The sequence below is a fragment of the Pleurodeles waltl genome, chromosome 9 (genome assembly GCF_031143425.1).
Source record: "Pleurodeles waltl isolate 20211129_DDA chromosome 9, aPleWal1.hap1.20221129, whole genome shotgun sequence".
Classification (NCBI taxonomy): domain Eukaryota; kingdom Metazoa; phylum Chordata; class Amphibia; order Caudata; family Salamandridae; genus Pleurodeles; species Pleurodeles waltl.
In genome coordinates, this window is record NC_090448.1 from 1,052,268,945 (window position 1) to 1,052,294,985 (window position 26,041).

General features: G+C 45.5%; 1 protein-coding gene across 1 annotated transcript in view; it reads left to right on the top strand.

The window, feature by feature from the left end:
• MAP4K5 (mitogen-activated protein kinase kinase kinase kinase 5) overlaps positions 1–26,041 on the top strand; it is a 604,667-nt gene that overhangs the window by 523,102 nt on the left and 55,524 nt on the right. The window contains exons 29-30 of the mRNA XM_069208688.1: positions 18,279–18,347; positions 24,291–24,383. Coding sequence (XP_069064789.1) covers positions 18,279–18,347; positions 24,291–24,383 — 162 coding nt within the window. The remainder of the gene's footprint in view (positions 1–18,278; positions 18,348–24,290; positions 24,384–26,041) is intronic.

The window sequence follows — 26,041 nt, forward strand, 5'->3', positions numbered from 1 at the left end:
TTCAACGGTATTGTTTGCATTCAGTATCGGGTTAGTTACAACAGATCAGCACCGAATTTTGAAGAGCTCCGGTGGCCCTTCGGGGTTTTCGATCCCCCGTCGGGGCCTGGTCGGCCCGACCACGTGTCTCTTCAAGGCTAATGGAACGGACCCCATTACGCTTCTGCTCCAAATGTCACAACAAGTATCCGTATACAGATCAGCATCTGGTCTGTAACTTGTGTTTGTCTCCAGAACACAAGGAAGATACTTGTGAAGCCTGTCAAGCGTTTCGGTCGAGGAAGACATTAAGAGACCGAAGAGCGAGAAGACTACAGATGGCGTTGGCGCCGACAGGACAAAAACACTTGGAGGAGGAAGAAGAAACCTTCTCCATCGAGGATTCGGACTCAGACGAGGTCGATCCCGAACAGACGCCAAAAACCGTGAGTAAGACGTCGACACACAAAACTCACGGGAAAACCACTAAAGCCCAGGGGACGCCACCGCCAGCAGGCCATGGCTTGACCCGAAAAATAGGTGATGACCATCGGCACCGAAAAAGGGCACGCATGTGTCGAAGACTTCCGTCTCCGGTCGAGAAACCAGCACAGAGCAGACTCGACCCCGAGACAGCAGGTCAGAACAAGTTCGGCACTGAGAGGGCGGCACCGAAACGAGTCGGCACCGAGAGACCGGAACGTAAAAAATTAAAGTGTCGTCGGAGCTGAAAAAGACAGCCAAAAAAGTTTCCATTCCGAAACATCCGGCCTCGGAACCGAAAACAGGTTCCTACACAGAAAAACAGGGATTGTCCTCACAAATGCAAGGACATAGGTTCGGACAAGAACTAGAGTCAATGGAGCCAGACTACACTCAGAGAAGGCTCCACATCCAAAAGGACACAGGGAAGATAAGTACTCTTCCCCCTATTAGGATGAAAAGAATACTTGCCTTTCAAGAAAAAGACAAGCAGCCACAGGCAAAGGTGGCAAGACAAGTAACACCGCCACCATCTCCACCACACTCAACGCACACATCACCGGTAGCCACTCCACCACTGATGCAGTCCCCAACTCATACTGGAATGAGTCAGGATGATCCCGGCGCATGGGATCTTTGATGCACCAGTATCAGATAACAGCCGGACTGTTATCCAGCGAGACTGTCGCCACCTGAGGACAGTACAGCCTACACACACAGGTGGTGTCAAGAGCAGCGGCATTTCATAATGTCACCCTGCATGCAGAGCTGATTGAGGATGACTTTTTATTTAACACACTATCCTCCACACATAGCCAATACCAAAGTCTCCCTATGCTACCTGGAATGCTAAAACAGGTGTTTCAGGAGCCTGTGAAGGGCAGGGCTATTACTCCAAGGGTGGAGAAGAAATACAAGCCACCGCCAACAGACCCTGTATACATAACGCAGCAATTAACACCAGACTCTGTGGTAGTAGGGGCAGCTCGCAAGAGAGCAAACTCACACACCTCGGGAGGCGCACCACCTCCAAACAAGGAGAGTCGCAAGTTCGACGCTGCGGGGAAAAGGGTTGCAGCACAAGCGGCCAACCAATGGCGCATTGCCAACTCGCAGGCATTGCTGGCGAGATATGATAGGGCTCATTGGGACAAAATGCAACATTTCATTGAACACTTACCCAAAGAGTTCCAAAAAAAGGGCACAACAGGTGGTGGAGGAAGGACAAAGCATTTCGAACAATCAAATACGCTCTGCAATGGATGCAGCGGATACAGCTGCTAGGACAGTAAATACAGCAGTGACCATAAGGAGACACGCATGGCTGCGTACATCAGGTACAGCCGGAAATACAACAGGCCGTGCTGAATATGCCATTTAACGGACAGCAGTTGTTTGGACCGGAGGTGGACACTGCTATCGAAAAACTTAAAAAGGACACTGATACGGCCAAAGCCCTGGGCGCACTCTACTCCCCACAGAGCAGAGGCACATTTTGTAAAACACAGTTTCGAGGGGGGTTTCGAGAACAAAGCACAGAACCCTCAACCTCACAAACAAGGCCCACTTATCAGAGCCAATATCAGCGGGGAAGTTTTCGGGGACAGTATCGAGGGGGCCAATTCCAAAAGAGTAGAGGGAAATTCCAAAGTCCCAAAACTCCTCAAAACAAGCAGTGACTCCCATGTCACAAATCCCCAAAACATAACACCTGTGGGGGGGAGACTACCCAAGTTCTACAAACTTTGGGAGGAAATAACAACAGACACTTGGGTCCTAGCAATTATCCAGCATGGTTATTGCATAGAATTTATCGAATTCCCTCCAAACATCCCACCGAAAACACACAATGGGGGTCATTCCGACCCCGGCGGTCCTTGACCGCCGGGAGCACCGCCAACAGGCTGGCGGTGCTCCTGAGGGCATTCTGACCGCGGCAGTATGCCCGCGGTCAGAACCGGAAAACCGGCGGTGTCCCGCCGGTTTTCCGCTGCCATGAGCAATCCCCCACCGCCGCCATTGGGGATTCCGACCCCCTCACCGCCATCCTGTTCCTGGCGGTTTCGACCGCCAGGAACAGGATGGTGGTGAGGGGTGTCGTGGGGCCCCTGGGGGCCCCACTTTGAATTTCAGTGTCTGCTTAGCAGACACTGAAATTCGCGACGGGTGCTACTGCACCCGTCGCACACCTTCCACTCCGCCGGCTCCATTCGGAGCCGGCTTCCTCGTGGAAGGGTGTTTCCCACTGGGCTGGCGGTCGCCCGCCAGCCCAGTGGGAAACCCAGAATGACCGCCGCGGTCTTTTGACCGCGGGACGGTCTTCTGGCGGTCCCAGCCAGGCCGGCGGCGGGGTCAGAATGGCCCCCAATATGTCAAAACAACACATAGATCTTCTAGAACTAGAAATCCAAGCGTTGTTACAAAAAGATGCAATAGAACTGGTACCAATTCATCAGAGAGGAACAGGAGTTTACTCGCTGTACTTTCTCATACCCAAAAAGGACAAAACTCTAAGACCTATATTAGATCTCAGAACGTTAAATACCTACATCAAATCAGATCACTTTCACATGGTGACATTACAGGACGTAATCCCATTGCTCAAACAACAAGACTACATGACAACACTAGACCTAAAGGATGCATACTTCCATATACCAATACATCCTTCACACAAAAAGTACTTAAGGTTTTTATTCCAAGGGGTACATTACCAATTCAAAGTGTTGCTATTCGGGATAACAACAGCGCCAAGAGTTTTTACAAAATGCCTGGCAGTAGTAGCTGCACATATCAGGAGGCAGCAAATACATGTGTTCCCGTACCTAGACGATTGGTTAATCAAAACCAACACGCAAGAACAGTGTTCACAACACACAAAGTATGTCATAGAAACCCTACACAAACTAGGTTTCTCACTCAATTACACAAAGTCACACCTTCAGCCATGTCAAACACAGCAATACTTAGGAGCAACAATCAACACAACAAAAGGGATTGCCACTCCAAGTCGACAAAGGGTACAGGCATTTCACAATATAATACAGGCCATGTATCTAAAACAGAAGATACAAGTAAAAATGGTGATGAAACTACTAGGCAGGATGTCCTCGTGCATAGCCATTGTCCCAAACGCAAGGTTGCACATGCGGCCCTTACAACAGTGCCTAGCATCACAATGGTCACAGGCACAGGGTCAACTTCTAGATCTAGTGTTGATAGACCGCCAAACATACACCTCGCTTCAATGGTGGAACAATATAAATTTAAACCAAGGGCGGCCTTTCCAAGACCCTGTGCCTCAATACGTAATAACGACAGATGCCTCCATGATAGTGTGGGAGCACACCTCAATCACAGCATCCAAGGACAATGGGACACTCAGCAGAGACAGTTTCACATAAATCACTTAGAACTACTGGCAGTATTTCTTGCGTTGAAAGCATTTCAACCCATAATAAGCCACAAACACATTCTTGTCAAAACAGACAACATAACAACAATGTATTATCTGAACAAACAGGGAGGAACACGCTCCACACAGTTGTGTCTCCTAGCACAGAGAATATGGCATTGGGCGATTCACAACCGCATTCGCCTAATAGCACAGTTTATTCCAGGGATTCAGAATCGGTTAGCAGACAATCTCTCTCGGGATCACCAACAGATCCACGAATGGGAAATTCACCCCCAAATACTAAACAATTACTTCCAAAGATGGGGAACACCACAAATAGACCTATTTGCAACAAAAGAAAACGCAAAATGCCAAAACTTTGCCTCCAGGTACCCACAAGATCAATCTCAGGGCAATGCGTTATGGATGAGCTGGTCAGGGATATTTGCATACGCTTTTCCCCCTCTCCCACTCCTTCCGTATCTAGTAAACACATTGAGTCAAAACAAACTCAAACTCATACTAATAGCACCAACCTGGGCAAGACAACCTTGGTACACAACACTACTAGACCTCTCAGTAGTGCCTCATATCAAGCTTCCAAACAGACCAGATCTGTTAACTCAACACAAACAACAAATCAGGCATCCAAATCCAGCATCACTGAATCTAGCAATTTGGCTCCTGAAGTCTTAGAATTCGGACATCTAGACCTTACACAGGAATGTATGGAGGTCATTAAACAGGCAAGGAAACCAACCACAAGACATTGCTGTGCAAATAAGTGGACAAGATTTGTTTATTATTGCCATAATAATCAAATTCAACCATTACACGCATCTGCTAAAGACATCGTAAGCTACTTACTGCATTTACAAGAGTCAAAGCCAGCTTTTTCATCCATTAAAATACATCTTACTGCAATTTCAGCTTATCTGCAAATTACGCACTCAACTTCATTATTTAGGATCCCAGTCATAAAAGCATTTATGGAGGGCCTAAAGAGAATTATTCCACCAAGAACGCCACCAGTACCTTCGTGGAACCTTAACATTGTCTTAACACAACTCATGGGTCCACCTTTTGAACCCATGCACTCATGTGAGATACAATATTTAACATGGAAAGTAGCATTTCTCATTGCCATCACATCTCTAAGAAGAGTAAGTGAAATACAGGCATTTACCATACTAGAACCTTTTATTCAAATACACAAGCGTAAAGTAGTTTTACGAACTAACCCAAAGTTCTTACCAAAAGTCATATCACCGTTTCACTTAAATCAAACAGTAGAACTACCAGTGTTCTTTCCAGAACCAGATTCTGTAGCTGAAAGAGCACTACATACATTAGACATCAAAAGAGCTTTAATATACTACATTGATAGAACAAAACAAATACGAAAAACAAAACAACTGTTTGTTGCTTTTCAAAAACCTCATACAGGGAATCCAATATCCAAACAAGACATTGCCAGATGGATAGTTAAATGTATTCAAACCTGTTATCTCAAAGCAAAAAGAGAACTGCCTATAACACCAAAGGCACATTCAACTAGGAAAAAAGGGGCTACTATGGCCTTTCTAGGAAACATTCCAATGACTGAAATATGTAAGGCAGCCACATGGTCTACGTCTCATACATTCACCAAACATTACTGCGTGGATGTGTTAACACAACAAGCCACAGTAGGACAAGCAGTACTACGAACTTTATTTCAAACAACTTCAACTCCTACAGGCTGAGCCACTGCTTTTGGGGAGATAACTGCTTACTAGTCTATGCAAAGCATGTGTATCTGCAGCTACACATGCCATCGAACGGAAAATGTCACTTACCCAGTGTACATCTGTTCGTGGCATGAGACGCTGCAGATTCACATGCGCCCACCCGCCTCCCCGGGAGCCTGTAGCCGTTTCAAAGTTGATCTTGAACATTTGTAAGTTTGTAAATATTTCACTTTAAACCACATTATGTACATACATATTTACTCCATTGCATGGGCACTATTACTATAATACAACTCCTACCTCACCCTCTGCGGGGAAAACAATCTAAGATGGAGTCGACGCCCATGCGCAATGGAGCCGAAAGGGGAGGAGTCCCTCGATCTTGTGACTCGAAAAGACTTCTTCGAAGAAAAACAACTTGTAACACTCCAAGCCCAACACTAGATGGCGGGATGTGCAAAGCATGTGAATCTGCAGCGTCTCATGCCACGAACAGATGTACACTGGGTAAGTGACATTTTCCATACCAATCGCAAAGAAACACCGCAAGGTCCTGAGGTTTGTAGTGGGGCAGGACCACTATCAATACCAAGTCCTGCCGTTTGCCAACAGATCAGACCCCGCAACCTCTCCAAGTGCATGGCAATAGTGGCTGCACATCTCAGGAGGCACTGAGTTTTCATCTATCCCTGTCTAGAAGATTGACTGATCAAAGCTTTGACCTCACAAGAAGCCCAGCTTCAACACAACAGGACTGGCGATAAGCTTCAGCAGTTGGTTTATACAACAATCATAGCAAGTCGGTCTCCAAACCAGTACAAACTCTTCAATACTTAGGAGCTGCTCTCGACACCATAGAGGCGAAAGTGTCTATGTCTGAGGAGAGACTTGCATTGATTTGTCAGAAGTGTCAAACGCTAATGAAAGCCTCTTATCCCACAGAGAGGTCAGTTTCCTCTCTCCTCGGTTCCATGGCTTCATGTATCATCCTCATTCTAAATGCATGCCTTCACGTAGGTCCCCTTCTGGAGTGTCTTGAGGATCAGTAGGATCAAGCGACAGGAAGCTGGGGAGAGCAAGACCTCCCTTGTCTCTCCATAGTGTGTAAAATGTGCAGGCAAATGCCCGCAGCAAGACCTTGGAAAAAAAGCACGAGTGGGTCCTTCACAGCGACATTGTCAAAGACATCTTCAGTCTATAGGGTTTGTTTGCCACCGCAGAAAAAGAAAATGCCAAGACTTCGCCTCGAGGTACTTCCAACCAGGATCTCTGCGGAATGCCCTATTGATTGACTGGTCAGGCAAATTTCGCTATGCCTTTTCTCCAATCCCTCTGATCCCGGTTGTCTTCCTCGAGCTGTCCAACTCAAGAGCCAGACTCATCCTGATAGCCCCGGATTGGCCATGTCAGTGGTGGTTCATGGACCTCCTTCACAAGTAGCAGTGTCCACATCTCAAACTGCTGTGCCATCTGGACCTGGTAACAAAACTCAGAGGCCAGATGGTCCACCCTAATCACTCTTTTTTTAAATTTGGCAGCATGGCTCCTGAGCTAGTGCAGTATGGACACTTAAATCTGCCACAAGACTGCATGAATATTCTTCAAGAAGCTAAATGGCTGTCCACCCGTGCAGCCTACGTCTTCAAGTGGAAGATGTTCTGCATTTGGTGTTCTTCCAAGAACATTGACTCTTCAACTTGCCAAGAGGAAGCCATCCTTCCCTTTCTCCCCAGTCTGGCAAAATCTGGCTTACAGTTTTCATCCATAAAATTGCATTAGTCGACCCTTCCCGCCTACCATAAATGTCCTTCAAAAACCTGTTTTTTCAAGATCCCAGTAATAAAAGATTTCTTTGAGTGGTATAAAAAGGTTTTCCCTCCCCTCCCTGGGAACTTAACATAGTCCTTTCACAACCAATGCAAGAACCTTTTGATATCCATAAGGCAACTCTGTTGCAACTAGGCTCCTGAATGCACCATCTCTGCAGCTAGTCATGCATCACCTAGAGGTTAAGTTGCTGTCTACACACACTGTATGGGCCATCTTGAACACACTGGTGCAAAAAGGCCTTTTCACCCCGCAGGAAGTCTCAGACATTCAGTGTCCTGATATTTTTGGCACAAGCCCTTTTTCCTACCCTGGAGGATTCTGCAGCTTTTTGGTCTTCTAGCCTTGTGCATCCTGCTAGCCTTATTCTCATTTGCACATGCAGGACCTGCATTAGAACCTGCAGTGGGTCCAACAAAAAGCTTTTGTGTTGGTTCATATTTGTGTCTCAGATATGGCAGCCTTAGACCTTAAGTGGTTGACAGCTGAGGTCATACTGACGTGCATCAGACTGTTTTCCTTGCCCCTATGAGAGATTACAGCTGTGACCGATTAATCACCTTTGAGCTGGGGATGTTACCTGGACCATGTGCAGATCAGAGGCCTCTCACTGCAGCACCACATCAGTCTTCTGGACCTGTGGTCCATTCACCTTGCTTTCTATCAGGGCCAGCAGTGTCCAGATCCTGATGGGTAACACAATAGTCATTTGGTACTGCAGCAAGCGGGATAATGTGGGGTCTCATGCGGTCTCTTGCTGACCATGAGTGGTTTTAACATCCATAGGTGGCACAGGGCATCTTTTGTGCCTCTCAGAACACCTTTGGGTTTCCTCTTTGAGGTTCTATCCAATACTCATTGTGCCTACGGTGGGACCCTGTCCCTATTCTGGCACTGCTTCCACAGATCCTGAGAAATATCAGGTTGGACCAAATGCATCTCATCATGAAAACCCCAGACTAGGCCCAGAGGGTCTAGTATTCTGACCTGCTGAACCAGAGCCTATGCCCTTCACTTCTCCTGTCTATTCTGCAGGATCTGCTGTCCCAGTTACAAGGCAAGGTTTTAACATCCAAACCTTAATAATCTACACCTGCGTGCATCAAGATTGAGCGTAACTTGCTGAGTAATTTTGATTTGCTGCACAAAGTTGTGGATATGATCTTGGAGGCGCACTGTCCTTCCACTGAATACATCTGTTATGGGTGTTGGGATAATTTTGTGACCTGGTTTGGGGACCGTGACTTCCTTCAAGATAACTTTCTGATAAACTACTGTTTGTTTTAACTTTGGCTCAGGTGCCTTTGCTGTGTGCATTGTTAGGGGTGAGTTATTGACCCTTCCGGCATTTCTGCATTTGCCCAATCAGCCTCCCTTGTTCAGATCACCTGTACTGATGTGTTTTTTTAAAGGGTTTATTTCTATCTTCCCCCTGTACCCTCTGTTATGCCGCAGTGTGATTTTCTTTTATCTTTGTACTGTTAACATTGACCGAAAGGAAGAAAGAAAAAACAGCAATGGATACAGCCAGGTGTTACATTTCAATCCATTATGCCGCATTGGAGGCTTACTTTAGTTTTTACTTTAGACTACTTTTTTTTTTTTTATCTGAGCAACCTCTATATACCACAATCTTCCATGACAAATTGGTTCTTCGGCCTTGGGTATCCTATCTCCCTAAAGATGTCTTCCTTCTAGGTGGCTCATTCTTCTATGGCCAGTGTTTTTCTCTTCACCGCGTCCCTCTGAGGAATGGACACTTAATTTCTATATTGATAGCATTATGGAGTACAGTGTGGATGATCAACTTTTTGTTTGCTACGCCAGTGGGATGAAAGGGAAGGGAAGGCAACCTAGCAAAGGACCTTGTCACGATGAATGGTCCTCTGTCCTCCAGAGCCAAGGCCACCAATACTGCCCTAGCCAGTGGTTTTTTTGTGGTAGACAACTGCTAGACTGCTACATGCGCATCTGTCTACACTTTCACTAGGCATTACTGTCTAACCGCTGTCCATCCTTCTCCCCATTCTATGGAGTGGACCTTTCATGTGGAAAAGGTCCCAAGTTAGATTTGTCACACTGTCTATCCTAATTTATCTGATAGAGACTTCTAGCTGCAGATTCCTTACCTTAGAATTTCCCTGGCATCGGCTTCGAATCCGGAATTTTTCTGCTGAGCAGTGCCCTGCGCGCTCTGTCGGGTGGCATTGTTCGGATTCGCGTGCGACGACCGGCTCCGCGTGGCATCATCAGCCTCTGCGTGGCATCATCAGCGTCCCTGGAGCTGTCTGTGACATCACGGCCTTCTATATAGGCACCACCCCGATGTGTGTATGTCAGTGCTTTTCCTTCCGCGCTGGTTAAGCGCAGATCTGGATAGAGCTACCCTTTTTTTTGGACGTTTTTGTTGAAGCTTTTTCGAATTGTCTATGCGATGTCTTCGAGAAAGACTGGATTTAACCCATGTGGTGCATGTCATCGCACCATGTCAGTTACAGATCCACACCAGGTGTGTGTCTTGTGCCTTGAAAAGGACACAATTCAAAGTTGTGTTCCGACTGTCGGGCCATGCCTCCAGAGGCCGAGAGAGAGAGAGAGATCTCTCAAGCTTCTAGCGGCCCGGCAGCCATCTTCGGTTAGCGCAACTCCAAGGAGATCACAATCCCATTCTAGGAGGAGGTCGTGGCAGCGCTCCAGGAGCCCCAAGTCATCTTCCTCGCATTCAAGGTCTTCGGGGCATTCAGGTAAGAGCTACAAAAAGAAGAAGAAGTCCAAGTGGACTTTGACTTTGCCACGCCCATCGACCGACGAGGCGTCCAGGGAAATTCGACGTTCCGGGCGTGGCTTTGCAGAGCCGTCACCCAGGGCCGAGACTGCGTCTTCCCCCTTTTCCGAGGACCGGAGGGACCCCCCATTCAAATAATTTTACGAGGCTATGCACCTTGTTTTTGAGCGGGCTACATCCTCGGGTTGGTCTTTGGAACCCGCAGGGGCCCCAACAGATTCGACGTCTGCAGCTTTGGGCTCGGTGCCGGTATGGTCCCCGGGATTCGATGGCAGATCCGGACCGGTGCCGGTTTCTCACAGTCGACCTCCGGCTCCGGGCCCAACATCGACGCCCCCTCCACCACTGGTACCCACTGGTGGTGGTAATTCCATCCCCCATTCCGGATGATCTGGAGCCGGAATGATGTCATACGACGCAGATTCATACTTTGACGGCACCAATTAGGCCCCGATCAGTGCCTGAGGCTTATTCAGAACAGCCAGGCACAGGAGATGAGTGGGAGGGGTCTGAGGATCCTTTAGAATATGGATTGGAGCATGAACAGGACTGGTATGAGGATCTAGGGGAAGCCAGTGGACTGGATACTTCTCCAGATGCTGGCATGCTCTCTCCTCCTGCTGTGGCTATGGAGGAGAGTGCATCTTATGCCATGGTGGTGCGTAGGGCAGATGAGATCTTGGACCTATTCTTGCCTACGGTGCCAGTCAGGACTAACCTCCTGACAGAGGTGCTTCTGCCAGGGGTTGCTACATCAGAGCCGATGTTACCCTTCAGTGAAGCCCTCACAGATGTCCTTCCGGAAACATGGTCCAAACCCAGCCCAGGTGCTCCTGTGGCTAGGGCAATTGGCCGCCGCCATAGACCTGCTCCAAACGACCCTAGTTTCCTCACCCAACACCCCACCCCGGAGAGCTTGGTGGTCCAAGCCTCCACTTCCGTGGTGCCTTCCCTTCCGCAACTCCGCATAGGGAATCCAAGAGGCTGGACCAACTCGGAAAGAAGTTGTTTTCTTCCTCCAGCCTGGCATGGAAGTCGGTAAACACCTCTTGCCTATTGGGCCGTTTTTCACATACTTTATGGGAAACGGTGGCACACGTGCTGCCCTAGGTCCCGGAGGGCGTACGGGAGACTGTCACCCACGTTGTCAAGGATGGGAGAGATGCAGCGAAGTTTGCCATCAGGTGTGGCTTGGACACGACCGACTTGCTGGGCAGGTTGATTTCCTCTACAGTGGTCCTCCGTCGCCACGCCTGGCTACATTGTACTGGCTTTTCGGGGGGATGTCCAGTCGAGTTTGATGGACATGCCTTTTTGATGGCTCTCGCCTTTTTGGTGGGAAGGCAGACTCTGCACTTCAGAGGTTCAAGAATTCTCGAGGTACGGCCAGAGCCTTGGGCCTTTCAGCGCCGGCTTGTCAGCAGTCTGTCTATAGTCCCTTTCGAGGCTTCAGAAGGGGCGCAGTACCACACCAACCACTGGTTAGCCACTGTCCTCCGACTTCACAGCATCTCGTACGAGGTCGCTGTACCATCAGACCCAGAGGCTCTGGCCGGAGGTCGGGCACCACCCAGCCCTCCTCTTCCGCAGATCCCAAGCCCTCCTAGTATGGTTCTTCAAGACCATGTCCGTCCAGTTTGAGGGAGGATTCAAGCCCTCACTGGCTGTCCATAACATCGGACAAATGGGTCTTGCAGATCATACAGAAGGGCTATTCCCTGCCCTTACAGTCTTTCCAGCCCTCTATCCCTCCAGTAAAAGAACGGTTAATGGAGGATCATTTGATCTTACTCCGAGAGGAAGTTATGGCTCTCTTGGCCAAGAGAGCCATAGAAAGGGTTCCGATGTCAGAAGTAGGCAGTGGTTGTTATTCCCGCTACTTTATGATTCCCAAAAGGAACAAGGGCCTTCGCCCTATCCTGGATTTAAGGGATGTCAATTTCTTCCTCAAGGAGAAATCCAAGATACTGACTCTTGCTCAGGTCTTGTCTGCCTTAGGCCAAGGAGACTGGATGGTAGCGTTGGACTTGCAGGATGCGTATTTTTACATTTCCATTCTGCCTGCCCACAGATGTTGCTTGCGGTTCAAGGTGGGCCACAAGCACTTTTACTTTACAGTGCTCCCCTTCGGTCTCATCAGTGCCCCTAGGGTGTTCACCAAAGTGATGGCAGTGGTGGCAGCTCATTTGCGCAGGCTAGGGATTTCAGTCTTCCCCTACCTCGACGACTGGCTGTTGAAGACTCCCTCGTCACCCACCTTCATACTACGGTGGACCTCCTGCATTTGCTGTCCTGGATTTCTGTGAGACAGACTCTGAGGCTGTTGGGACTCATGGCTTCCTGCATCCTATTAGTCAAACATGCCAGATGGCATATGAGGGCTCAGCAGTGAGACAGTTCCAATGAGCACAGCATCAGGGAAATCTTACCGACATGGTTCAGATCTAGGAGGGAACTGCAAAGGATCTGCAGTGGTGGCTAGTAAACTGCGATTGGGTCAGAGGCAGACTCCTCTCCCTTCCTTAACCAGATCTTTCAGTAGTGACAGATGTGTCACTTCTGGGGTGGGGCAGGCATGTGGGAGAAGTGGAGATCGGGGGCCTCTGGTAGAATCCAGGCTCCGTATCAACTTATTGGAGCTCTGGGAGATCCGGCTAGCATTAAAGGCTTTTCCTCCTGTTGTAAAAGGGAAGATAGTGCTGGTGTCCATGGACAACACTACCGCAATGTGGTACTGCAACAAGCAGGGCGGTGTAGGGTCGTGGACACTTTGTCAAGAGGCTCTACGTCTCTGGACATGGCTGGAACACCAGGGCAACCCTAGTGGTTCAACATCTGGCAGGTTCTTTGAACGCCAGAGCGGACTAACTCAGCTGGAGATGCTTAGCCGATCACGAATGGTGTCTCCATTCGGAGGTGGTGCAAGGACTCTTTCAGCAGTGGGGAGAGCCTTGGTTAGATCTGTTCGCCTCCAAAGAGAACCTGCAATGTCAGCAGTATTGCGTGTTGAAGTTTCCATGGCGGCTATTGCTAGGCAACGCTTTTCATCGCAAGTTGAGTTCAGTCCTCCTGTACGCCTTTCCGCCCATACCACTTCTGCCCATAGTTCTCAAGAAAATCAAGAACGACCGGGCCCAAGTAATCCTAGTGACTATGGATTATGCAGGAAGAGTTTGGTTTCCAGAGCTTCTCAAAATGAGCATCAGTCCTTTAATCAATCAGGTTGCCTCTTCTGGGGGATCTTCTGTCGCAGGAGCAGGGGAAGGTTCTCCACCCGAACCTGTCAACTCTGTGGCTTCATGCGTGGAGAATGAGTGGCGGCAGTTGATGGTTTACGACCTCCCTCCCAAAGTCTGTAATGTCATTCTGGCAGCCAGGCGTCCTTTTACTAAGATGGTTAACGCCTACAGTTTGAAATGTTTTGTATTACATTGTACAGAGAGGTCTATTGATCCTCTTTCTTCTTCTCTTTCTAATATCCTTCTATTCATTCTGACACTCTCCCAACAGGGTTCCTCCTTACGTACTCTTAAGAGCTATCTTTCTGCCTTACCGGCTTTTCTTCGTTTGGCTGAACAACAGTCTTTGTTTAAGTCTTCTATTGTACAGAGATTCTTAAAAGAGCTTGTACATATGTTTCCACCTACCCCTTTTGTTATGCCCCAGTGGGACCTTAATCTAGTGCTTACTTTTCTTATGTGTGCTCCTTTTGAGCTTTTACATAATTGTCCTCTCCAGCTGCTCACTATCAAAACAGCATTCTTAGTGGCGATCACATCTGCCAGGAGATTAAGTGAGATGCAGGCTTTATCATCAAAACAGCTGTTTCTCATAATATATCCGGATAAGGTAGTCCTCGGAACTCATGCTGCTTTCCTCCCCAAGTTGGTGACCCTTTTCCATCTCTGGGTCAGAACATCACCCTGCCCACCTTCTTTGCTTCCCCGCATCCCTCTAAAGAAGAGGAGCGTTTTCACCGTCTGGAACCAAAAAGAGCATTTGTCATTCTACCTTGACTGCACGAAAGAGTTCCAGGTGGACAACCAACTCTTTGTGGGGTACGTTGGAGCAAAGAAGGGTCGGGCAGTCCAGAAACAAACCATTTCACACTGGGTCGTTCTCTGTATTGAAATCTGCTTCGCATTGGCTAAGAAGCAGCCTCCTGAGGGCTTGAGAGCTCACTCTACAAGGGGGAAAGCTGCTACCACGGGGTTAGCTCGAGGCGTGCCAGTACTAGACATCTGTCAGGTGGCAACATGGGCTTCCTTGCACACGTTCGCAAGACATAACCAGGTGAGAAGAGAGGGGCATTTTGCTCCCTCAGTCCTACGGGACTTCCTTGTGTGAAGTATATCTTCGCAGCCCACCACCGGGAGGTTATAGCTTGGGTATCTATTCTAAGGTAAGGAATCTGCAGCTAGAGGCCTCTATCAGATGAACAAGTTACTTACCTTCAGTAACGAATTATCTGGTAGATACTCTATCTCAGTGGTTCCCAACCTGTGGTCCGGGGACCCCTGCGTGTCCACGATGCCTCCTCAGGGGGCCCGCGATAGCATAGAAAATGAAATAATACTAACAGATTAGGTCTCCAGCTTTCAGTAATGTCTCTGTGGGGGGGTCCCTGGGTTCGAATTAAGATTCAGTGGGGGTCCCCAGGTTCCAGTAATGATAAAGTGGGAGGTCCACAGAAGTCGGAGGGTTGGGAACCACTGCTCTATCTAACTGCAGATTCCTTACACCCACCCAGGCCTTGGCGATTGGCAGATATATATACTATGTTTTTTCAGATTTTTACCCTTTCGCCAGGGCATGTCATTTTGTTCAGACAATCAGGGGGAAAAAAAAGTTGATTCTTCCATGACTCTGCGCTTCTGGCGTGAGAAGTTGTGGAAAAGAACTGCCGTACGCACGCCGGGGTGGTGCCTATATAGAAGGCCATGACGTCACAGACGGCTCTAACGATGCCGACAACGCCACGCGGAGCGGGACGACGCATGTGTATTCGACTGACGCCACCTGAGGGCATATTGGTCTGAGGGTATTGCTCAGGAAATAAAATTCCAGATTCGAAGCCGACGCCAGGGAATTCTAAAGTAAGAAATCTGAAGCTAGATAGTCTCTACCAGATAATTTGTTACCGAAGGTAAGTAACTTGTTCGTCAGGTACTCCACATCTGAAGGTGCTGAAAATATAGTGATAACCTGACTTAAGCGTGAATAGGGTGGCACATGGAGACAGTATGAGGTTGATGCGGAGTCCAGTGCACCGCCTGTTGGCACATACGAACTGTTGAATGATTCTGGATGCACTCTAGTGCTTCGGAGGAGTGACCAGGTGAGGAGTCTGTACTTACAAAATCCACCAGTGCTTACCAAAGGTAGGTAACTTGTTTGACTGAACTCTAAACAACTGCAGCTAGTCACCAGTGACTAAAATACTGCATGTGGCCTCACATGAATGAACAACTCTGCATTTTTTTAGTCATCTGGATTCCATTCTTCAACAAGCATCACTCTGATTAGGCCTCTCTGAAGAACGCCTGCAATGTGGATTTGGCTTCTGGCAATGTACACTATGATAGACTGGTCAAATATGAATAACGTTTTAGTGTTTCCTACTTCTGTTGCTTTAGATGATGCTTGTGATGTTGGACTCTGAAGCTGTTCTTGTCAAGGTTCAGTTATTAGGTTTAGCACTGTTTTTTGAACTAAGATGGAGTATTCCTTGACTAACTCTCCTACCCCTTTCGTCCCCTTTGGTGTATTCAAGCCTCCTATTTCAATGTTTGACACAGATGGCTCTGTTTTCTGTGTTTTTGGTTTATTGATTGAGTAGAATAGATTAACTGAATACCCTTGGTTGTTAAAAACCTTTGCTATTTTCTATGTACTCCTATTAAAATATTTAATATAGAATTGTTTAAAAATGAAAAAATGTAAACTGAGCAAAAGTTTATTTAGCATCTCCGGTCAAACTGTTACAGATGCAGTTTAGGAAGTTCCAGGGATGCAGCCACCAGTACACAAACCAAAGTAGCAGTACCAACCAACAGCCTACTAGTACTTCCCCCCCCCGCCCCCCCCCCCCCCCCCCCCACATGGCAAGGGGCAGGTGAAAGTTGGAAGTAAAATTTCTTGTAGTAATCTTCCTGCACCCCAACTCTAAATCCACTGTAAAACATAAGACATTATCACAGCTACTTAATTAAGGCGCAATGGCATTCAACCAGATTGGAAGAAAATTAAATATATCCTTGGGCTGTACATGTGAAGTCTGGAGGCTCCCATGCCTTTTTTAGGAAGGGCCTCTCCAACTCTGTGCCCGAACACCTTCCCGTAGCTCCGTCTATATGTACATTTTGATGAAGGAAACTATTGACAGAGGTGTCCATTAGAGATTGGTTAATGATGTACTACTTAATACGCAAGGATGGGGGGTGGCCATCTTCTTCAGTGGACCACAGATTTCTGAACAAAAATGTGAAAAAAGCAGAGATTCATGATGGAGGATTGTGCCTACAGCAAATTCTCCAAGCGATGTCAGAGCAGGACTTGTTAGTATTCCTAACGTGCAGAATCCGTAGTTTCACTTCCTTATGAGAGGGATCGCAAGAACTTTCTCGTATGTCATAGGAGATGCACATTATCAGTTTGTAATACTTTCAGCCTTAGTTCTTCTCCCTCAGAGTTCATTTCTTCCCAGACATTCACCCAAACTTTTCACACCTTTCACAAACATCCGAGGGTAGTGGTGGAAGTGGTGGGAGCCGCGGTGGCAGCTCAGGGGCTGGTATAGCCCACTATAAAGCTGCTAACTCCAAGAAGATGCTCCAAAAAGGCCAGAGTCATTGATACTCTAAACTGTTGGTGACCCTTTATGAAAAACCGGAGAACCCAAACAATGACTTTCTGAAACAATGTGTGTGTCGCTGGTTGAGAAACGGCAGATGTTGAGACGCTTCTTCTAGAGTTAGCTGAACTTAAAAATACGAAGTTTTACAGGAAGAATTCAAAGAATACAAATCTAAGCACGGTGAACCACATGAAGAAGAAAAATGGCCAGAATAGTACTTACTTCCTGATTGCCCATTGCAATTAAGTGCTTCTCATGTACAGCTATTTATTTGCTTTTGTATTCTGAATAGGTATTAATATATGTTACTCCTTTCATGAAGAATTAAGTGACCGTAATGGTAGTACACTCCTTTCTGCTGAAGAATCATTTTGAAATCTCGTCTATTTTAACCAGTCAACTAGAGTCCCAGATTCATAAATGGGACCCAGAGACAGAAAGTATTTCTTGAAAATACAAGTATACTATGCAAATATATGTTACATGTTTGGGAACGGACAGTCCACCCCCTTTTACATTCGTAACAAAATGTACGACATTTAGGGAATCACACATGTGAAATAGTCATAGACACTGCCATACATTGACACATAAGGTAATTGTTCATGAATACTCCTCACCTAATTCCAATAATGACACACAGTTCTGTAAGGGCCTAGTAGACATTAGTCCATCTTTCAGGCATTCTTGCTTGCTTAGATCTTATCTGTTTAATTCCAGTTATACACATCAACATGTTTCTCCAGATCCAAAGTACCTAACTTTTCCGAATCACATTTGTGTGACATTTGGACACTGAAATACTTGCAACCTCAGTGAAATATGAAGGGAATGTCATTTCTAACCAGATGGCTCTGGCGTTACCTGTAGGCAAAATAATTAACATAAAAGTGTTTTAATATTAGAGTTTCTCTCAGCATTATTGAAAACTTGTAAAACATTAAAATGTGGTGAAACAAAAAGAGCACACTGGTGTGCAGCCTTTTCATATGCTTTGAATTATGGATATTGATAATGAATCTAAAAAAAACACACAAAAAAACAAATCCATGTTAATTATTGAAAATACCTTAAGGTTTTATCGGAACAATATGTATTGAATTTTCTACATGTTAGACCTCCCTTTTTAAAGTTAGCTTTTTTTAAACGTATAAATACTTGAATTCCCTAACTTTATATTTAATTATAATACAGGTATACTGTTTTTAAATGTCTTTATAGGTACCCATCAGCTGGAAGCTATCCATGTAACACAGCTAGAAAGAGATACAGTTCTCGTCTGCTTGGACAGTAAGTGTTCTTCATAGATTCTTTTCACATATCGAATGTTTGAAATGTAATGACCACTAAGTAAAACATTGAACTGATTCAACCAAGTGATCAGTGTGCATCAGTCATTTTTGTTTTTTGAGGAAACTGCAGGTTTTTATTGTGTTTTCAAGCATAACTGTCAGACATGCATCATTTGAAACACTGTTCATCTTACTCAGATAAGAGTAGTGACAGACATGCTTTACAAACGCAAATTGGTTGTGTCAGCTGACAAAGTTAAACACTGTGACTGAACTAAGTTGGTAACTAGTCACTCTCAAGAATACTGAATTAATTTCAGCAAGAGCTCATGCCCATGAGCATGACTTGAAAGCCAGGATACCCATTTTGCACTTGTGATCAGTGTTCTTCTTGGCTGTACCAGTTTGTCTCAGGAAACAAAATTGAATATGAGAACCACCTAATCATGCTTTATAGTATGAAAAATCCACCATATTGCCTTTATTTAGTTTTCTGTTTGGGTTCCTAAGTATCTTTTGTACCAAAGGCAGTCTGTGGAGTGACAAACATTTGGAAAAACTAGGTAGTGGAAATGTTTAACCAGCTGTTAAAGTATGTGGGAGCCCACACAAAATGGAATAGTCCCATACTCCTTAGTTCTACCCTCTACTGGTAGAAGATCATAAAAACCTAGATAATTTTGGCTTTAGGTTACTAAATTTAAATCAAAAGCACAGTCACAAATTGTTAAAGTGTCTTTTGACTGCAACATTTTTTGGAGCTGATTTATGTTGTGAGTGTGATCACATCAGATAGTTCAGTGTTCATGATGAGAACGAAAAGCTATGGTGTACAGATGAATGTCTCCTGCTGCTGTAAAGCTGACAGTCACAAAATCCACAAATACATATCTGTCCACACTGCTGCGAATAATTGCATGGAGAGAAATAAAGATGGTGATCTTACTGCACATGTGTTACTAGCTTGTTGACCTTTGGGCCAGTCGATCAAACTGGTTATTGTCCCTTGCCCTCCTCCTCATGAATGCTAGTAGCTAGCTTGATGTACTACTTCCACATTGAAAATTACAAGGGTACGTGTCAAGGGTGCTTCCCTTCGGTATCTCTTCTCTTCTGAAATTATTGCAGCGTAACTAATAGACGTTGACACACAAACGTTTAAGGAATCAACTTAAATGCACAGCAGGGCATTTGCTTTATTGTGAGGATTCTAAAAAGTAAGCAGTGTGGTTACAGCTTAGGTTGCTGCCTTCCCAAGATCCTACGTCACTCAAGTGATCTTGGGCAAGTTAGAGACCGATGTTTTTCAATCAGGTCATATTATTTGAAGCACCAGCAATCATACTGTGTTGCTTTTGCTGGGAACAGTGTTATTTGTCTAGTGCCTGTATGCCCCCACACAGCACTCTAATAAATGTTAAGTGGTCTTATTGGCCAGTCATGCGTACAACATTGTAAACAAGTCAAATATGTTAACTCAGATTTGAAAATCTGTCAAGTGGTGGTTCAACCTGCAGTTACATTGTATGAGAATGGCATTGCCTTGGTTTTGTCAGTGCCTAGTAACTAGTTTGGAGATTTTGATCAAGTTTTAAAGTGTTCAGTGCAGTCAGCTAGGTATGATAAGCTGGTAATGCTTCTGGTGGAGTGGTGTATGAAAACAAATTTCTAATAGGTAGTAATCCTCTACCAGATTTTTAATACCCCAGAACCTATTTTGGCATGCATTAATAGCACATGAAGGTGCAGCGTAAGTACCCGGGTGTAGTGCTAGCCTCTTTCTATGCTGACCTGAGAGGCCCACACTCCATGCTACTTCACATATGCCCCCAGGCCCCTTTCCTGCACCCAGGTGTTCTGACAACACAGCATAATCTCATCAAGGATGAGCTAATAGAGAACCTGTTGGAGGTTCCATAGTAGACAGCACCTCTGAAAGACTATTCCTAAGGGTTTAAAACATGTCCTAATTATAGGCAGATGTCAGTGTTGGACTTCCACTCATGTTGTCCATGTTGCCTTGGACACAGCCATGATGTGACTTTGAGCAAGCTTTGTTACCTCATTCACTTTAAGGTGAGTAGGGAGAGGTTAAACATTTTATGGCTTCACACAATGAGAGATCTGAAGCCAAATGTAAATCTAGGATCTCTTCAGGTGCCAAACTCTTCTCCTAAAGAGACCATCTTCCCCCGTGAGTGGGAATTTTCATAATACCAACACTACAAACGAAAAAGGTATTCCTCAACCTCACATTGAGACAAAGGCAGCAGACCTGGAAGAGGAGGTTCAAGTTGAGCTTTTAGATTGATATTCTTCTGCACCGTACTGCTGCAGTAAATAACATAGAAAGCAATAGGCATTGGTAAATGCAATAGCAGATAGTGAAGGCGCTGGGGAGGCCCAAACCATATACTAAAAAAAGTGGAGTGTGAAAGGCAGTCCCCTACCCAAGGAAGTGGAATCAGTAGAAGGGAGGTGGAGGAACTAGGAACACCCAGAGGTGAGTACCAGAGTGACCCCCAGAGGTCAGGAGAGCAGAGGTAAGTACCTGGTTTTCCCCAAAACCAACAAGGAGGACTTTGGAAAAGGATTGTGCAAGACCCAGTCAAGACTCCAAGACCTGAAGAACCCAAAGGTGGATCCTGACAATAGAGGACCTGCAAAGAAAGGGGACCAAGTCCAGTTCATGATGGAGTTTCCGGTTGTGGCAGGAGACACTACCCACCCTTCTGTGGATGCAGGAACAGGTCGAAAGTTGACGAAGAAGGTCAGCAGTGCAGCACAGGAGCTGAAGAGGAGTTCTAGAAGTGATGCAAGTGATGTCCCACGTCCGCGGTCGTGATGCAGTCGGTTAGTGGTACCGGAAAACCGCCAACAAGCCTTGGCAAATGCAAGAGACAGAGAAGAAACTTTGCAAGGCTGAGGAGGAACGGCAAGGTCCAGGGGACTCGACCCAAGGAGGGGATTCCGGGGTGACCGTCAGCAGCTGGGAGAGTCACAAGAAGAGGAGGCAACCCCCACAGGCAGCCCACTGGCAGCAGGCATTGGAGTCTAAGTGAGGCCCATTCAGCACACCTGGAGGAGTGTCCCACGTCGCCGTAGCAGCAGGCAGGAGACTGTGCTTTGCAGGAAGAGGTGCTGGGGGTCGGGGCTACACAGAGCTTGAAGATCCCTTGGAGAAAAGCAAACAAGCCTTAGTAGCTGCAGAAGTCGTTGTGCTGAGTGGTACTGTCCTGCAAGGAGAGGCAAGGGCTTACCGCCTCCCAAGTTGGACAGCTGGTAGAGAGGACCAAGTGCACAACTCCAGACTACAGGTGCTGGGAAGTGACTCCTTCACTCCAAGGGAGATTTCTTCTTACTTCTTGTGAAGGTTGAAGACCTGTCACCCTCCGAGGATGCACAGACGGGGAAATGTTGCAGTTGCTGGAAGGAGCCAGAGAAAGAATGTTGGAGAGGAGTCCAGCTGAAATCTTGCACGCTGAATCTGAGGACCCACCGGAGAGGGAGACCCTAAATAGCCCATGAAGGGGGATTGATCACCTAGCAACGTGATCACCTATCAGAAGGGGGCTGTGACGTCACCTACCTGACCTGGCCACTGAGATGCTCCCAGGGGCCTCTGCCCACATTAGATTCAAGATTGCAGAATCAAGTGGCCACCTAGAGGAGCTCTAGGCACCACCCCTAAGGTGGTGATTGACAGGGTAGTGGTCACTCCCCTTTCCTTTGTCCAGTTTCGCACCAGAGCAGGGACCGGGGGTCCCTGTAGAGGTGCAAACCAGTTTATGCAAAGAGGGCACCATATGTGCCCTTCAAAGCATACTGGTGGCTTGGGGAGGCTACCCCACCCGAGCCATGTACCACCTATTTCCAAAGGAGAGGGTGTTACCCCCCCCCCCCCCCCCCCCCCCTTTTAAAGAAAATCCTTTGTTTTGCCTTCCTCTGCCTGAGCTTGGTCACCTCAGTCTCTGTCTGAGGGGTGCAGCAGTGCGGGCTGCCACGAAAACCTGAGAAGATTGGTAGGAGCAATGCTGGGGGTCCTATAAGAAACCCCCAGAGTGCATGGAATCATACAATACAATGCTGTCAACAGTATACTCTCATGCAGGGCTGTCCTCACACACAGGTACCTGCGCCCTGCCCGGTGGGCTAGGAGGGCCTACCATAGGGGTGACTTACAGTGACCTGTAGTAAGAGGGTGCTTGCCCCTTTTCACGCAGGCTGCAATGGCAGGCCTCCAGACACATTTTGCATGGGCACAATACATGCTGCAGCTCATGGGGAACTCCTGGTGCCCCAATGCCTTGGGTACCTAAGTACCATATGCTAGGGACTTATATCGGGGCACCAGTATGCCAATTGTGTGGTGTGCAAAGTCCTAAGTAAACAAATTTAGAGGGAGAGAGCACAATCACTGGGGTTCTGGTTAGCAGGATCCCAGTGAAAACAGTCAAAACATACCGACAGCAGGCAAAACGTGGGACTAACCATGCCAAAAAGAGGGTTCTTTACTTCAGAATGTGTGTCCATCAAAAGAACCATTCTTGAAAAAAGGAACCTTGTTGCTTCAGAATACGTGAGGCAGTTCTTAAGCAGACCATATGGATGTGAATCATACCCTGCACAAAACCATGCTTTAATTTCAACAAAAAATATACCATTGAAGACCAGGCACTTGTTAAAGGTATTTTTAGTTGACATCTGTCATGGAGTTTCCTTGTGTCTGTCATTTGTTTATTTGATATATTGGTTGCTGAATACGACTTCTGGAAATTAGTCTAGTTTTGGTAAGATAGTGTTACAGCAGATTCCTGCTGCAGCCAGGCCTTTAATTCCTCAATGAATGTACAGCTAAAATGTGCCTCTAATGGCTTCTTCTGCTGAAGGAGTCTTTCAGAAGAGACAGATTGAATAGAAGGATGTATCTTTGAGAACAAGTCTCCTCGCAGATATACCTTTGTTGTCATGGTTTGCTATTCTTTTCGGTGTTACATTGGTAATGTTTGAACTGGCTGCACCTTGTACTGCAAGTCTCTCCATGGCATGACGGTAGGTGGAAGGATGGTGCTGATGCCAGGAAACACCTTTTTAGTGCTTAACATGAGGTTTGATGCATTTAAGTGATTTTGTTACCCTGGTAATTATGATGCCACCTAGCATCTGTGCCCACTATGTGAATAACAAATCCAGTCTGACACTCAGAGATAGTTCATAAAATGGTGTATCAACAGAAAGCTAGACTAGGCAGAATAAAAAATATTAATTCTAAATAGCATGTTAATTAGCTCTGTTTTTCCCAGTCCTGCTCTTTCTGATGTGGGGGAATCAGCATGAAAAGTCAGCAGAGCCAGCACCTATAAGGAGCCACAATACTACTTGTGGTAGTGATGTCCATGCAGCTTTGCTCATGCAGTGTCACGCGACCTGGTCGTTAGACAACAGGGCTGAAAAATATATCTATTTGAAATGTTTGTATCCAGTCAGCAGATCGTCTAGCAGGTGTTCTGAACCTAAATTGTGGGATTGTTCTAAAAACGAGCAATCTGCTGAACAACCATCAATAAAACATTGGAGGTAAGCAACTTATTCATCATATCAGTCATTGCTGCAATTTACTATAGTAGGGTGATGGCTTTCCTACACAGCATGTTATCACTTAAAATGACAAAGGCTCCTTTGGTTCACCTCTGAATAACTCTAGCACAGAAACTCTGCTAAGATTAACAGATTCCTTTATGATGCACTTGAATATTTCAAACAGTTCTCTGTCTGCACTGGGGCAAAGGTATCCACATATGATAACAGTTTACACTGTAGTTGTCGAACATCATGTTTAGATTTTTGCTCATGTTTTATGAATACATCATGTAATATCAAATATGTGACATGCATAGTAACCCTTGTTTCTTTACTATTTGATTTAATGATGGTTCCTAAGAATTCGTGAAAATTGTGACTCTGCAAGGAAGATTAAAACCAAGCAAAAGATTGGCTTCTGAACTAAGTTTTGATTTCCGGATTGAATCTGTAGGTATGTTGAACAAATTTGTCAACTGACACAACTACATTGACATACATTAAAGGGGCAAATAAATATCAAACATGCCTTTGTTTTTTTTATGAATGTTGGGTTTGCGATGAATTCTCCTCAATCAGAAAGTCATCATTGCAGTCTGTTTGTTGCTGTTTATAACCAAGGACATGTTAAATCTGGTCACTCTTATTTCACTTTTTTCCATTGTAATGTATGTAGCCTCTCCTTACAATCTAATGTTAAACGTTGTCAGAGGTGATGTGTCGTCTCATTAATATTACTAATTAGATCTGAAGAATGTTGACTGAAAAGACATTGTTACAGTCCACAGTCTCTTATGTAAACAACTGATGCGAATGATAAGTTTCTTCACTTGCCATACCATGTTTTCCTAAGCAATGCGGCTATGAACCACTCAAAGCTAATTATAAATTGTACATTTTGTTAGCATACTTTCTTCAAACAAAAGCTGCACATTGAGTGTCCTCTAGAGAGTAAGATCAAGATTGCACATTTTCTCCTATATGTCAGACTTTCCTCCAAATCCCAGGTGTTAACATCTTTAATTGGGCATTCACTAACCTTATATCTGAGAATATATGTCCAAGGCAGTTGCTTTCTTTTTAGTATGCTATAATGTCATTCATCCGTTTCAAAAATGTTTTTTTTGCGTTATTAATTTAAACAATATATACTTCATCAGGATATTGAATGAGTAAAAGTTAATTTCTCAATAAAAACAAATATACAAATTGCAAATTTCAAAATGCTAGTACCGGCAAAAATGTATTCTTAAAGAATACATTGTCGGGTACATTGCAATGAGATGATTGCCTCTTAGAAGGTAAAGTCAGCGATACATTATTGGTATGAAATATAACCTTTGTTTCTTACATTTTGGCAGTTTTCTTACAAATTCCTAGAGTTGTACTCTGTCCATGTATCGTTCATTGTTTTTAAAGAGGTTATTAACTATCATTTTTTGTATCAAACGGCTTTGACTTGAGCCTGCGTTTATTCCCTTCTGACCAGGACTCCTCATTCAAGTTGACTAAAGTAGCCAGGTATTTAAAAGGTCTTTACAACAGGTTCAAATTTGTACCTTGAGGCAGTGGTTCTTAGCCTGTTGTCCACAACGTCTATTCAGGAGGTCCTCTACTGCTTAGAAAGTGGAATAATAACAGATGAATAAAGTATATATTAATGAAGAAGCAAAATTGAAAATTTTAAGACATTCTGTAAATGTGAATACATTTGAGACTGGTGGCTAAAAATTGTTAGTATAATCCGATTCATGGATGCAGTGCAAGAGCATGAAACAGAATATAGTATTCACAATGAGTGGTCTCAGTTAAATTTAGAAGAGCTCCAACCGTGCCATTAAAATTAAAATTTAGATTTTTTTTAATTTGTGCATTGAATAAGATATTTCATTTCATTTTTGTATTTGTTTGATTAATGTTTGCATCTGTGTCTTTTTTTGAGTTGTTTTATGGTTCAGATTCTCAGAAATGCTGAGCCAGGGTCCCCGGCTTCCAGTATTGATTCAGTGGGGGGGTACCAGATTACAACAGTGATTTACTGGAGGTCCTCTAGTTCCAGTCATGATTAATTGGGGGTCCACAGAAGTCAAAAGGTTAAGATCCATTGCCTTA